Consider the following 15,008-nt stretch of genomic DNA (forward strand, 5'->3'; position numbering starts at 1 on the left):
CCAGGACCGAAGGCATATCATCTGCCACATTAAAACCCAACCATTCGGCACCTACTCAACATAGCCGGTCGACACTTCCGGCGGTAGTTGCGTATATCCTTAGTTGTAAGAATCTTTCCGAATTCATCCGCCACAAACTGCCGCACCTCAGATGACGGCGTTCCATATCTCAGCAGGGCCTGGCATGTGCCCAACTCGTTTTCGGTTAAGCGTCGATTGACCGGAGGCCGATCGTAAAGAAACTTTGACAGTTTGTGGTTGTGTTCCAGAAAATAAGAGGTCACTGCCAGTTGGTTCCTCTGCCTCCGTAGACAAAACCGCACTGGGCAGCTGGTGCTTCGCGTACTTTTTTATTAGAAATTACGCTGGGCTTACTAGCTTCTTCGGATTCCACGGCTTTCCGTTGGTCTTGGACGGCGCCTGACGCATTTGTAGTACACCCATTCGTAACGCAAAATAGTGTTGGTGCTTCGATTACTGGATGAACGCACAAATATCACAAAGTTATCCTTCATGTATTCATTTAAGGTCTTCTCAAATGCCGTGAAGGATGAAAACGATACACCCACAAATTTCTCAACGAAAGCCACTTCCGAAGCCATAGCAGACGAAGTTCAAAGCCGAATGTGCGCCAATAATTTTCAAATGACATCGATTAAAACAAATCGCAAAAAATGACGGCAGATGAGGGGGGTTTTCAGTCTACGCATATATGCAAAGAAGTGCAACATTTTGACGTTAAAGTTTTTATTTCGATCGCCGGGGTTTTGCAGAAAAATACATTGTGCTTCTAGCCGCTGGCTATTTTAACCGGAATCTACTACGTCGCCAGTAACCGGGTCACTGCAGCCAGCTCCAAGTAACCAATAGTGCGTGCCGGAAAACAGTGATTGAGCTATATCTCTCACTGTTGCCATTCAGGAAATAATAAGTAATTTACTTTTTATATGTATATGATTGCCTCCGAGAACAAGAGGAAAAAACGTTTGTGTTGTCTGAATGAAGAAGTTGTCTTGGATGGTGCAACCACACTAAGACGAAGTTGACAGCTCCCCGCACGTCAAAGTTAGTCATAATCCTCTCACAGTACATTCAGGCTAACCCATGCATATATAGTATAAATCAAACGAAAGGACAGCAGAGAAGCGACTTTTGAAGGGAAACTAAACGCATGAGATTGGCGGTGGTACAACTTCTGAGATTGTGGATTAGATTTGCTGGAGGTTATTAGTGGGGTGGACAACGCCTGGACATTCTAGGAGGGATGGTTATTGTAAGGGTGATGGCCACTAGTCCCAAAACACTACGGTCAGCTTTAATCAATACGACGTGCATGGCGATGGAGACTTAAGACGCTGGCCTGGCATGGTGGTGGTGGTGGGTTTGCAATCTCGCTATATATATGTATATACATATTGTGGGTGTCCATTTCTGGGAGCAGCAGGTAGGTCTGTTCTTTGTTTGGTTTTCGAAATGGGTTTAAGTCGGGTGTAGCCTCCAATCTGACCAAGGCAGATACAGCTATGCTCGCCGATGTAGTCGATTGGCATCGCTGAGTATATCCAGGTTATCCAAGGTATACCGTTTTTTGACGGACGAGAGGCAAATTTTTCATCTGTGGTTAATGGCGTGGTCAGAATAATAAAACAATCAACACCAGCAGCAAAAAACACAAGCGTTTTTTGATCTCCCAAGTTCAAAGGGCAGGATCACAACCATCAGCGATGGGCGATGAACCCGTGCCACTGGAGTGATGGCGGGTATACGAACGCCCCGTGCCGCAACGTGACAGGGCTACCCTCCTCGCACGAGATTTTCATCTCTCGTGCGTGCTACCGGATCTGTGTGGCTGATCATCCAAACAGTAATAAGTGTTGTGTATGCGTTAGTAGTTACTCCAGCTACCAGTTTTTGTGGTCGGGGGAGCAAGGCTAATAAAGACAGCCCAGTCTATTCGAACAAGCAAGCACCATACAGACGCTGGTAAAAGCAAGTTGATGAGGAGAAAAGCGAAATGACAGCTGTCAGTGGGACGATTGCAATGAAATGGTGATATCAATGGCGAGCGCAACATGGTTAAACAGCGTCTGAAAGCTAGTGTGAGCTACCAGGCCAAGCAGAAGTGTACTGCAATTTCGTGTCCGTTAAGTGAACAGTGGGGCATATTATGGAATGGATGTATATGGGCGTATAATGCGGTCTGGTAATGAAGAAAAAAATAACTTTGATTTGGCTTTTGTCAGTTAGGGTTGGGCCGACAGCAACAACCGCTTTACAGAGCTGATAGAGTAATCCGGGGTAGGGACTTGGCTAGAAGGAGGTATAAGCTGAATGGGGAAAAAAGAAAAAAACAGCCAGACCAGTGACAGCGTATTTAGATCAAGTAGGTATTTAAGCCTCACATCTTGAAGCAAGACAAGAGGATGGGAAGAAACGGCAAAATGAACATTTGCTCACCCACTGACTGTATCGCCGCTATACTAAAATGTGCACTGGACTCGATTCGTAGATGAAGCATGGGCCAGTTTGTTATTAGGTAAGGCGGGAGCATTTTCATAGTTAAGGAATCTGTCTACGGACCGATAGAAAGCATGATGACGCGTGACGTTTCGCAAATGCACAGGAAGGCTGTTTCAGTTGCAAGCGTAACAAACTAGAAAAAAACTGGTGGCGTAGGTTTCTACGAGCTGGAGGACACAATAAGAGATTACAGGAGTCACGAAATCTGTGGCGGGGACATGAGTTTAAATTTGATCTAGTCTCTGCTTTAAAGACGCTTTTTGTGCAGCAGATGGTGTAAGAGAATTAGATTCACCTTGAACGGTCTGGACTATGTTAGTTTGAGGCCCAGGATTTGACAGCGGGAGCAGTAAGCGAGGGAGTCGGACCAAGGGAACAGCTTTTTTGTCACTAAGGGTTAGATATTTTCAATTGTGATCCTGCAACTTTGAGTATCATAGGAGGAGAATGCATGACGGAATCCCGCAATTGGTGTTACGCATGTCTTAAAAATTGCAACCAACATAATCGGGTTTATTCCTCCACTTGAAAAAAGGTAACGATAGTCTTGGTAAATCCTCATGAATGTTTCCTACCGTTGATTATCGCACGCAAGTCTTCTTGGATGGATGGAATGTATTGATTAGCACACGGCACAGCATGGAAAGAGCGGGAAATTCTGGACAAGACCACATAGTCCCGATAGCTTTCTTCATCCATACGGACGGTGTGGTATACGTGGGGTCTTTGGCCGTTTGACGAACACCATCGTTCTTGGTCGCTCCAGTTCTTGTTAAGAAGTGAGCAAGGCCACAGGTGGCCTAAAAGCTGGTTTGGGATTCGAAGCGGATACAGACCAGCTCTCGCTCTAGTAAACCATCCAAACCATTTGTAAATATTTATGCACAGTGTTTCAGGAATCCCTCAAGGGAATATCGTGAAGAGTGATTTTTTATGATACCTATGGGTATAGTACGCTAGAGGTCGTAAATGGAATTATTCGGCCTTTCCAGCAGACTAGACATATCGATCCAACACAGTCCGATAAGATCAACTTTGAACCGACAGTAGTTTTACTTAGCGGTGGTTTGAGTCTCCCAACCGTTGAAGCGTGCGGAGCAGTCAAACTAGCTAGCGAATTTCAGCTTACGGTCAACGGCATTATGGGCCCTGTGTTCACTATATATCATGAGCGGCCGAACCAACTCGTTTCCACACCAGTTCACTGATCAAAGGAACTAGACTCTACTGATACGAATCGTAAGAAAATTTCTTCGGCGAATAAGCCAAATGTAAATACCATATCCACCAGGTTATACGATGATTTGTGACTACACGGTGACGCGTGGATGGATTCGGTGTCTGAGATTGATATAACTATTCTTTGTGGCCACCAGAATTGCATCTGGAATTCGATTGACTGCCAAGCCGGAAAAACGAACAACAAATAGCAAAGCTTGCATCTCCTGAGAGACTTGCTCTGTTTTCCACCATGCATGTTCCCCCACCTTTGTAGGACGTTGGAGTTGACTGATTGTAAACAACACCTTGAAGTAGATGACTGAATAACGTTGGCCGTGCCGTGTTCTAGGTGAGTGGGGTGTTGATATTCGATGGTAAAATTCTGAAAACTCAGTTCCGCGTCTGTTCAATTCTCTGGAGCAGCCTGATGTCGATGTCCGTTTATTGGGAAGAGTGAAGACGGGACACGAAATTGAGACACTTAACCTTGTTCTCCGTCATTGAGCTGAGCCTGAAACGCACGCATTCCTGACAGACTACACAGGCAAAAGTGATGAAATTGTCATAAATCTATTTACCAGCTTGAGGCTTTGATAACGAATATTGATCAGGGATTTCTGCTCACCGAATATCTGAGACAGTGATCTGACAAGTTCAGTTAACCTGAGCTCGCTTGACAGGTCTGAGGGAATAATGTTTTTGTGCCTTTCGTGCTCCGGACTGTGCTCAGTTTTGCAGCAGTAATCTGACTTTTCAACTGTTACTGAACGTGCAAAATCACTTTCGAATATGTCTCCGTACCCTCCGAACTACGAGTCAAAAGTGTGGATAAAAAGTGGGTCAAATGTGTGAGTAACTTAATGAGCTCTAGTTACCCTTCTTCGAACCGCTTTTGTAGGCTTTTGAAATATTTTTTTGCAAATTTGATAGACATCGTGGTTTGCGGATCGCCAATTGTAATGACCGCCTTTTCTCAGCTTAGCTTTCGGGTTGAACCTTCCATCCAGTGCTCCCGTCATAATGGTCACGTGAACTGCCGTGGAAACCAGGGAAAAATTATACGGCACGTTGTATATAAAATCTGCGCGGCGGTGAAATTCTGGAAATTCGAAACCAACCGGATGCCGCACTAGCAAGCTGCACTCGGCGGACACTGGAGCATGATTGCCTGTTGGGTCCAGACATTCGACCAATCAGAGCTCGCCCTGATACCGTACTGGCATATGGAGCGCACTTCTGGCCAATCATGTACGGGATAGGCTTCGTGACCGTAGAGAGCCTGACTGCGAGCGGTAAGGCGGTGTCAGGTTGGAATTCCGTTAACAGCCTGTTACGAAGTTTTCTATCGCACTACGCTCACAACGTCTGTGCTCACCACAACCAAATACTCCAGCCGAACTCCATGTGCCTACTAGTGTCGGACCATCATAACGTTATAAACTCAGTAAGGTTCCGGTGACAGCGCAACCAAAATTTCTTGGCAAACTGCAATGTTGTTTATCTATAACAATTTATAAGTAAGCGTTCAGCTGACATGCCTTAAACATCATCCAAGTATGTTGATTTCAGAGGCCTTGTTGTAACAGATTGAAGAAGCCGCGATCTCATGAAAACGCGGAATATCGAAACACAGGATCGAAGCTTTCGCCCAACCTTCCCTGGTCAGATTTGTTCTTGTCATTCAGCGCTTTACGTTCGCCTGAAGGGTACAAATGAAAACGGTGTGTTATTGTTCTTTAGGTTCTCAGCTTGGAACAGTAGGCTTGCCAGTTCTAGGGTTAAGATAGAAAGTGTCTAAAAGTGCTCTGAACTGGGTACTCGATGGAGAATGAACAACCGTCAGAGGAAAGTTATTCCAGGCACCGACTACCCGAAACATGAAACGTTTGCTTAATAAAGGTCTGGTCTCTGAAATCTCCCTACCATGTCCCCGCCGTGTGTCAGTTGTGTCATTCCTTGGCCAAACCATGTTTAAACCGGGCATAACTATTAGGTCTCCTCAGACGTGACGATAGTTAACGGAGAAGAGTTCAAGCAAAAAGCGTTGAGTTTTCGATCCTTTCATGCTGGTGTATAGATTTTAGCACGTTCTATCACGTTTATGTGGTTGGATAGGAATTCTCAAATGGGAAAGTAATCATAAAAATAAAGAAATCGTCCAGATATAGCGCTTTTCCGATGCGTAGCTATCTTGTAGTAGTACGCAAAAGACTATCCAGTCGACCTTAGCAATACTGAAGTGCTGTCCCCATCAAGCGTTAAGGAATTTTGTGAGGCATTCATCGTCAACTACTTAAGCCTCTGTGAAGTCCCTTGGAACTCGCAAGGTTCCCCACTCTTTTTACACTGCCATTCGCGAGTAAGCTAATGGCTTCCCTACGTCACAGTGTCCCGGGTAGTTGAAGGGTGTCCGCTCACAGCTATTAAGGTTGCAGACGACATAGCTCTTCTTGGAACGGACCCTGTGGTAATTGAAGACTGGGTGGGCTGGAACCCTAGCCTCATGCTTGCGGACGGACCGTTTGAGGTCGTAGAGAGATTTGTTTATCTGGGCAGCTGTATCACTCTCGGTGGTCTTGCGAAACATGATACTTCCATCCGGATTGGAAACGTCAGAGCGGCCGTTGTGAATCTGTGTCACCTGTGACATAGGTGTGACATCAGCTTATCTGTCAAGGGTCGAGTTTACAATGCTGCGGTGCCTTCCGTTCTACTGTAAGGATCAGAAACGTGGCTGTTGCGTAGCCGAGGACGTCAAAAGTGTTTCAGTGTTTGACCATCGATGTCTTCGGAGTATTGCCCGAATCCGGTGGAAACAACAGATCAGCAGTGCTGAAGTACGTCGAATGGTATTTTGACGAAATAACTCGCTCTCGATAGATGGACTGATCACACTGCATAGGTAGTGCTGGCTTGGCCACGTACTGCGTATCCCGATCGACCGAATTCTTTGGCAGCGAAGTATGAGGGCCATTACCAGCAAACTTAGCTGCGCTGGATAGAGACCCCTAGACGGACCGCATCAATGGTGAGATACATTGCCAGACATGGCCCAGTTGCCCCCTATATGGCGCTCGTGCATTCAAGCTATTGCTTTCAATGCATAGCTCCCTTCCAAATCCCTCCACTCAACAGTCCACTGACACTGCTGTATTTACATGAGGAAGGCGGTGAGCGAGACGGCCCAACTGGTTAGAGTGCGAAGGTCCGTGGTTCGAACCCGACGTCTGCCTCTCGACTTCCCCTGTTTACGCTTGAGCAACCTAGCAGTATCCCAGCTCTCGTGCAACCTTCGGGTTGCATGGCAGTAAGGGACCGAAAGGGTGTTACAGCTGAACGATTTCCTTCTGTATTTACGCATCAATTCATCAGCTCTCGCCCCCAGTGCATGGCTAAGTACCTCACCTCCCCAAATCATCGATGAACGAAAGTGTAGCTGCTACAAACACTGTACCACAAGTATGCATTTTTTACAGCTGACAGTGCTGCTGCTGCTGCTGATGATGATCGGGCAACTGGGACTGTTGCTCTTGTCCTGGAATCCAACCGGTCAGGTACCTCTTTGGTCCCATTCTCTCACTGATCTCGCTGCTGCTGTGATGATGATCGGGCAACTGGGACTGTTGCTCTTGTCCTGGAATCCAACCGGTCAGGTACCTCTTTGGTCCCATTCTCTCACTGATCTCCGGTTGCGCATACTAGCCCTGTACAAATTACTTCTATTCTGCAACGACAGATGATCATCTTCCTCCCCATAGTTCCCCTCTCCTGGTATTGCATTCCTTCATTATGCTCATGCCAATCCTACTTGTCTACAAAGTTAAAGCATTTTTTTTATAGAATAACCGCTCCATCTGGAGACGAATCATCCAAACTCATTGGGATCTGCTAAATTCGAGAGTTGTTCTTTTCAGCGCCATCCTTGGTTGCTAGTTCCACAGAAGTTCCACGGGTAGAGCCTATCCCACTTTCTTCCTTTGAAAATTCTATTATGCATTTGTTCGACCAAGAAAGGCTGTTGGACGAGTCCATCACCTGTGTCAAACAATGTGCGCTCCAGATGGAACGTTGTCTGGTGAGTCAACTGCCGTTGTGTTGACCAAAATGCCAGGATAAGGGGGATTTAGTAGGCGCAATACATCACTGTGCAGACATGCTCAGAGAAATGAGGACGTCCGCGTTATCTCCCAAATCCTATTACGAACTTTGTAGGTTGTGATCTTTTCCATAATTCCCTACCCTAGATATCGTGGTCACCGAAAAGCTACGTCTACTGGAAAGCACTCTAATCGAGGAGCATAAAAGCGGGAAGAAGCTTTCGAACCTTTATGAAACAATTCAATATGTTGCAAACATAATTCCAAGATTGTAAGTTTTCCAAAAAACCGGTGAACCTCATTGCAACCCCCTTTTTCTAAGTTATGCCAAAGTTCCCCGCCGTTTGACATTTCCCTGTTGCTAACGACGGCACGGTTTCCAGATCCTGGTTATTTATGCGACCGACAATAGCACACACTCGTGGTGGTCAAGAATACCGAATATCCTGTCTAGTGGACCTTGGGATAGGTGCATTTATGCATAGTCTTTTCAGCAGACGTACAGCTTCCCAGCAGTCGTTTCAAAGAATCCTCTTCAGCTTGTTAGTATGGATTAGGTGTGCATTTCCATCTGCTGGCTTATTTAGACAACTGACCACTGGTGAGGAGCCATAGGAAACCCCATAATTACTAAGTTGTGGGCTTGTGATGTTATGTGTATTTACGAATGTGCCTTATGATTTTTTGGTGTGTTTATACTTCGGCAGCGTTGTCCAGGATTTAAACTCTCGGCGCTTCGGCTACCTTAAATACAGAGATCTTATCCAGAAGCAGCGCATGAGTCGTGTTTGCGAAATTCATTGCACAGACTGTTCGACCAAATGCATCGTACGAACTTCGGATACGAGTACCTGAACACAAAATTAATGCGCTATCCGCATCCCGAAACCTCATACTGGCAAAAACCCGAACTTTACCCCCTTACACGCAGTCGCGCAGATTGAGCAGATCAGCTTTGCCGGGCTTATAGACATGTTCCGCGTACCACACATCTGAAAGTCACCATGCATCTGATTGTATTAACTTGAGCAAAATTCCATCGATCTTCACTTGCTACACAACTACGTGGACGCACCGCGCTCCCGTCCGGATTTGCCTGTAACATCGGACTGAGCCGGTTGATTTCAACATGTGATAAGTACTCGTACTAGTTTTACTGAGCCGCGCCCGCAAACTTCTGAGCGCTCATTACCTTGTGTGAGCCCAAAAGAATAAGAGAAGGATGAGCGAGATATGCGGTTCCAAAACCAGTACCATACCTATGTATGGTCAGTATTTGTTAGGTCATGGAACGGCTTAGCAGTTCGTGACCTGCACTACTCCTAAGGTGCAGATTAGGCACTTAGTGGATAGCTAGTGCCAAACAATTTTCGTTTGGTATATGCAATAGCAGGCACAGAAATATTCTCAGCCTCACCATGGGCTGAGAATTTTTCGAAAGACCCAGATAAGAGCAATCTGACAACTGAAATCGATATCTACTTCCGGTAAACTGGTGTTATGCATTGCCAATAAGCTAAACCCGGATCAAACCCAAGTGGCTTTCTTTAGTGAGTCGCGATTCAGATTCATTTGTTCTGCACGGTGATGTTCATAGAAGTGTACCTCATCACAGGCTCACCACACCGAAATCGTCAGTGTTTCAAGATTTCTCTTTTACGGATTCATATGGAACCAACCAGAAGTTGAATCCACTGGTGTCCATTTCAGGTGGACCGTCCGATGACCTGAATTTTTGAAGTCAAGACTGAAACACGCGTGTACCGCGTAGTATAGATGCCCAGGGTTCGTTCTGTCTTGTTCCATCCAGTAATGCAGAGTTATTTGAACACCTTTGTGGGTTTAATCAAGTGACGCCCTCAGGGGATTAAGTATTCTGATAAATTGTGTTCACGGAACCTCCCGACCATAGACTGATACCTTGACATGGTGGTCGGGCTTGAGTGCTGCAATGATCCGCGGGCTACATTGGCTGAAACTTCGTTCCACAAGGTGTAACCATGCCGGAATGGCCAAATGGGAGCAGTCAGATCAAGAACAACGAGACTCCTTGTACTACGAGTAACCGTGCTGCGAGGCGATCTGAGAGTATAGTCGCGATATGAGGCAGTAAGGTGTTTCCCACATGCCACCAGCATGCCCATATTCATGGGAACAGAGATGCTGCCCGGTTAAGGACGGATAAGCAAAGATCGGTCCTAAGAAGCACGAATTTCTATCGCCCAATAGTTGGCTGTGACCGCCGGCGTATTATTCACTACGGTTTAATTACATTTAAAACGAGAGTCCGGTGCTGCTCAAAAGGCACCTGTGCGCGCAGCCGCATTTTGAGTGAGGCAGTAATATCCCACCCTCTGCGCCCTCGGTTCGGGTCAACACTCTGCAGCCGAACAGCTCAGATCATTGAGTCATCGGCCCCGGGAAATGTCCCCATAGAATGTCATACTACCGGCTGTTGCGCGGGTCAGACTTTCGAGTCAGAGGCTAGGGGCAGGGTTCCGGCATTCTTTGCATCTTCCATTTCTTCGACCAAGCTTCTCGGTCTGCGCGGACACTCAGTTTCACCTGGCGTCGAATGATGCGCCGGGTGGAGTTGTGGTGGCGACCAGGTGGGATCTGTCGCCGGGTCTCCAGAAAAGACAGTTCTATCAGAGATCCAATGCTTGGATGAGGTTGGCTGGGTTGTACCGCAAGCAGACGCTCCTGCTTTGAGTAACGCGTTGGATATTTTTTCCCAGTGATCGTTTATATCCGACACCGTACCGTCCGGCAGGCATTCGAGGAGCTGTTTCTGATAGTTTCGTTTGGTTTCTGGGTCAACTAGCTTCTCAATGGCTAAGCGAGGTGTGCGCGGTTCGCGTACACCTGAAAAGCAGCAGCGTACAAGTGCATGATCGGAGTTCACGCTGTTTCAGAAGGAGCGGCAGGCGGTGATCGACCCTCGCCACCGATAACTGACGGCGATGTGGTGGAAAGTTCACTAACAACCCTTTACTTACGCATCATTTATATCAGCTACGCCTCCATTACGCAGCTTTCTACCACATCTCAAGTTGTCGGTGAAGGAAACTGTGGCAGCTATAACCACTGTACGGCAAGTACGCGTTTTTTTGCAGCTGATGCTAGTGATTTAGAGACCGTGGACTGCGGCATCCCGGTGGTGCCCATTAGGTCCAAGGTGATCTGCGTATAAACAGTCTCGGGTCCTGCTTATTCTGTTGTTAGGTCTAGTAAGTCCGAGGAAATCTTTATGTCCCGCGTACTTCAGTTTTCTGGCGCTAAGTTATTGGTGACAATAAACGGACACCAACGTGCACACTCTCCCACCCTGCCGTCTCATTTTGTATCCGTGGCTTCAACTTCGCGAGGTTAGTGATGGTAGCCTCCTACTTCCAAAAAAATACGTCTGGATGTTCGCTTCACCTGGAGTCTGTTTTTTGTTGTTGGACCGTCTGCATTGTTTTGTCATTTTCATAATAATAATGGTGGTCCGGCCAGCATAGACCGCTAGGTTTGACTATTTCCTCCATTCATCAACTGAGCACCCACCCTAAAACTTAAGTTTTTGCACTCTCACGCAAGTCTATACATAAGATGTACCTATGGAATTGCATCTGGAAGTTTTTCGATTGCGAGATGTTTCGCTACTCCATCCTCACTGTTTCGGTCAAATAAGAAAAGATAGATTGTTTGGTTTCGTTTGACATCCAACTTCGACTTCCGCAAAATCCGTGCCAGCCTTGGCAGCATAGAATTTCACCTAGTGGCTAATAGTGGGTCAGGATACAGCACTTCACTGAGGTAACGGAAACGGACCAGAGAATTTTCAGAATTTAGGATATCTGAAATCAGCTCCACTTTTGACGTGCCGAGAACTGTTAGTATATGTTGTTACATCATGAAAGTCCCAACGTTTTTTGATAGACACCTTTTAAACATTTATACGCAGACGGCCGCTTACACACTTATAGTATTTCAGTTCATATGACGGTCGGTGGTGGAATAAACCCTGTTGTAATTAGCCGATCGCACGGGTCCAGACAAGGCGGGTCTGTTTGAAGCGTCACCAGTGTTCTTTCGGTTGTCTTTCTTCATATTTTGCTGTCTTATTGCAACATTACTCCAGCAAATTGAAGGCCAGTTCATTGACCCACGTTTTCATTAGCTCAAGCGATTAAAAGTAGGATTTCTGATAAAAATTGTGCCACTTGCGAACGGCGTATCTCTTTGGGAAGTTTTTCCCTCACAAGACCATGATTAATCCGTAAGAATATTTTATCTGATCACACTTATTTTGTTGTACAGTTCTTTGAGAACAGCTGCCCATGGTAGCCCAAACGTTCGGATCATAAAACTTTTTTAAAATGCCGTGCTGGAATGAAAGAACCAACTAAGCATTACTCATATAACCGCATCTTCCTTGTGATATGCTATAGAGGATCTATCCAGGTCGTTTAGATCTGGGGTTTTTGTACCCTTTTATCCACAACATTGATATTGAGTTGTGCAGTTCACTAGATCTTATAATGGTTATTTTTTGTTACATGGAGTAGGCGCTCCGGTCGGATACGGAACGGTTCGATCTCGAAGTAATATACGGGATGTGATTCTGGAGCCAAATTGAGTCTCAGCCTCTGTAGATCTGGCTCCTGACCGCCATCCGTGAGCAACGACATAATGGGGTATTTAAGGAGCCGATTTACTTGACCACAGGAAAGGGTCAGTCTCCATGATGGAACATGAGTTTAGGTGGTTTGGTCCGACTTGTACGAATGGCGTGCTTGTAATTTCGGAAGCTATGATGTGGAAGGTGAATTTGAAGAGGTATTGAAAGACGATTACCGTATGGCCATTAGGGAGGGACCGACGTTGCGAGAGCCTCATGTGTGATGGCTTGCATCTCCGGAATTAGGTGGTTAGTCACTGCACACTGAATCCATAGCTTAGTTACTGCAAGCTCAGGTAGCACGTGGAAACAGTTCCAGTTCGTAACTATATCTTACGTAAATACGCACCCATCGTGGGGGTTTGCCCGTGGTGTGTTAGTGGTAGCTGAGCTGTAAGCTTACCGCTTTAGGGTCACCACATCCGGTAGAACTGATACTCAGTGACGCTTTTATATCAATGTCACAAAGTTCGGTTGCATTGGCATTATTTTATACTCATGAATGATGTTGCCAGACGACAGTCTTGTGTCTTTTGGAAAAGTTTTTGAAAATGAGCTCTGTGTTGTCTCACTCCTTGTCTTCATTCTAGGTATCTGCTCATCACTGTCGGGGTGTATCACATTAAATGTGCTGAGCTATCGCGACGTGAAATTATCCGAGATCTTGTCGAAATGTGTTCCGGCGTCCAACACCCTGTTCGTGGCCTCTTTCTACGGAGCTATCTGTTGCACGCTCTTCGAACCGAACTACTTCCAGTCAACGAGGTAGGTATGACCAGCACTTTTCTTGCCTCCTCCAGTTTACTTTTCTCAGATGCATTATCACAATTGCAGGGAGACATGCCTCGGACGGTCATTTAAGTTTTGAACACCCACAAACCTGGGGTGCAAAAGCTCACTCGGGTTGCACGCTCTACTTTAGGGTTTATTGTTTACCTAGACATGGAACTATGGGCACACCGTTCGCATTTTTTTACGTCATTTTCTTTCGCTCCACGAGTGAAGGGTGTTGGGATCATTATGTTTTGCTATGTCACTTATTCAACCCGAAAATGAGCCCACTTTATGGTTCGTTTGTTATTCATCAGGATCCTGAACCCAAACAGGATCTGAAGACAGAAGATGCCAACACATCCGACGTTACAGCTACTTCCCCGGATCCTGAGAAGAAGTCTGCCGATATGTCTTCTGCTTCCGCTCACGCAGACTCTCAGGGTACTATCTCGGATAGCATCAGGTTTCTTCTTCTAAACTTCTCGGAAATGAACAAACTTTGGGTACGGATGCAGCATCAGGGGCATTCGAGAGACAGGGAACGACGTGAACAGGAACGACGCGAATTGCGTCTACTGGTTGGCACCAATTTGAACAGGTTATCACAACTTGAGGGGATTGATGTTATTCGATATCAGACGGTAAGCCCCATAACTTAGGCACTTGTTCCGAATGCTTTAATCTAACTTTGAACTCATATCCATTCGGATAATCTTCAGTTGTCTTTAAATGATACGACGTAACGTTCTGAGAGTGTTGGGGATATCAATATCCCCCAGAATTAATCTAACACTCATATCCATTCGGATAATCTTCAGTTGTCTTTAAATGATACGACGTAACGTTCTGAGAGTGTTGGGGATATCAATATAATATCCAAAACGCTGTTTTTATGTGTGCTAGCGAACTCCTGGCATCTTCAAGGTCAAACTATGAAAAATCAATGGCCTATTGATACTCCAAGAAAATTTAAATCCGACCACGTACAGGATACCATTCTTTCCACTGACTTGGGTTCGGAAGCTCCGGGCATCGCCTGTTGATCGTGTGTTGTTGGATTATTAAAGTTTGTGTCCGAGGTTCTCGTCTTCTTACTATTCGCCGTGCTAGGAGTCTGTATCAAGCAACATAGCTGGGGATAGAGTATTGCCACAATCCGCATTATCATATTGTTTGCTCGCTGCGTGACCGAACCGTAACATATTTGGCGACGCAAGATGGAGGCAGAACAACTCAAAGTAATGTTTGAGCAACAACTGCAACTCATCAAAGTACTTACGGAGCGACTATCAACTACATCTTTGGCTTCACCGGCGGCGTCGAGTGTCCCACAGTCGGTTGATGGAATCGCTGGCAGTATCAACGAATTTTGCTATGAACCCTCAGCTGGCATAACGTTTGATGCTTGGTTTCGTCGCTATGAAGACCTGTTCAGGGTCGATTTTTCACTTCAAGATGATAGTTGGAAGGTTCGCCTCCTGCTCCGCAAACTTGGACCCGCAGAGCATGATAAGTACGCTAACTATATTCTGCCAAAAAACCCGCGCGATTTCACTTTTGATGAAACGGTCAACACGCTTTCACAAATATTCGGTGAGCAAACGTCACTTTTCAACATCCGTTATCGATGCATGAAGCTAGTGAAGAGTGATGCAGACGACTTCCTCACATATTCTGGCATCGTGAACCGAGAATGCGAACGGTTCAAACTCGGATCGTTAACGGAAGAT

General features: G+C 46.0%; 2 protein-coding genes across 2 annotated transcripts in view; one reads left to right on the top strand and one right to left on the bottom strand.

Annotated features, from left to right (window-relative positions):
- Nucleotides 1-7,732: 7,732 nt before the first annotated feature.
- Nucleotides 7,733-15,008, top strand: part of T265_05763 (hypothetical protein) — a gene marked incomplete at both ends in the record, with an annotated part of 39,940 nt that continues 32,664 nt past the window's right edge. The window contains 5 exons of the mRNA XM_009170843.1: nt 7,733-7,816; nt 7,853-7,949; nt 7,986-8,109; nt 13,095-13,269; nt 13,593-13,919. Of these exons, the coding sequence (XP_009169107.1) occupies nt 7,733-7,816; nt 7,853-7,949; nt 7,986-8,109; nt 13,095-13,269; nt 13,593-13,919 (807 nt within the window). The remainder of the gene's footprint in view (nt 7,817-7,852; nt 7,950-7,985; nt 8,110-13,094; nt 13,270-13,592; nt 13,920-15,008) is intronic.
- T265_05764 (hypothetical protein) overlaps nt 10,303-15,008 on the bottom strand; it is a gene marked incomplete at both ends in the record, with an annotated part of 15,006 nt that continues 10,300 nt past the window's right edge. Inside the window, one exon of the mRNA XM_009170844.1 lies at nt 10,303-10,703. Within this exon, the coding sequence (XP_009169108.1) occupies nt 10,303-10,703 (401 nt within the window). The remainder of the gene's footprint in view (nt 10,704-15,008) is intronic.

Source organism: Opisthorchis viverrini (assembly GCF_000715545.1).
Source record: "Opisthorchis viverrini unplaced genomic scaffold opera_v5_106, whole genome shotgun sequence".
Classification (NCBI taxonomy): Eukaryota; Metazoa; Platyhelminthes; class Trematoda; order Opisthorchiida; family Opisthorchiidae; genus Opisthorchis; species Opisthorchis viverrini.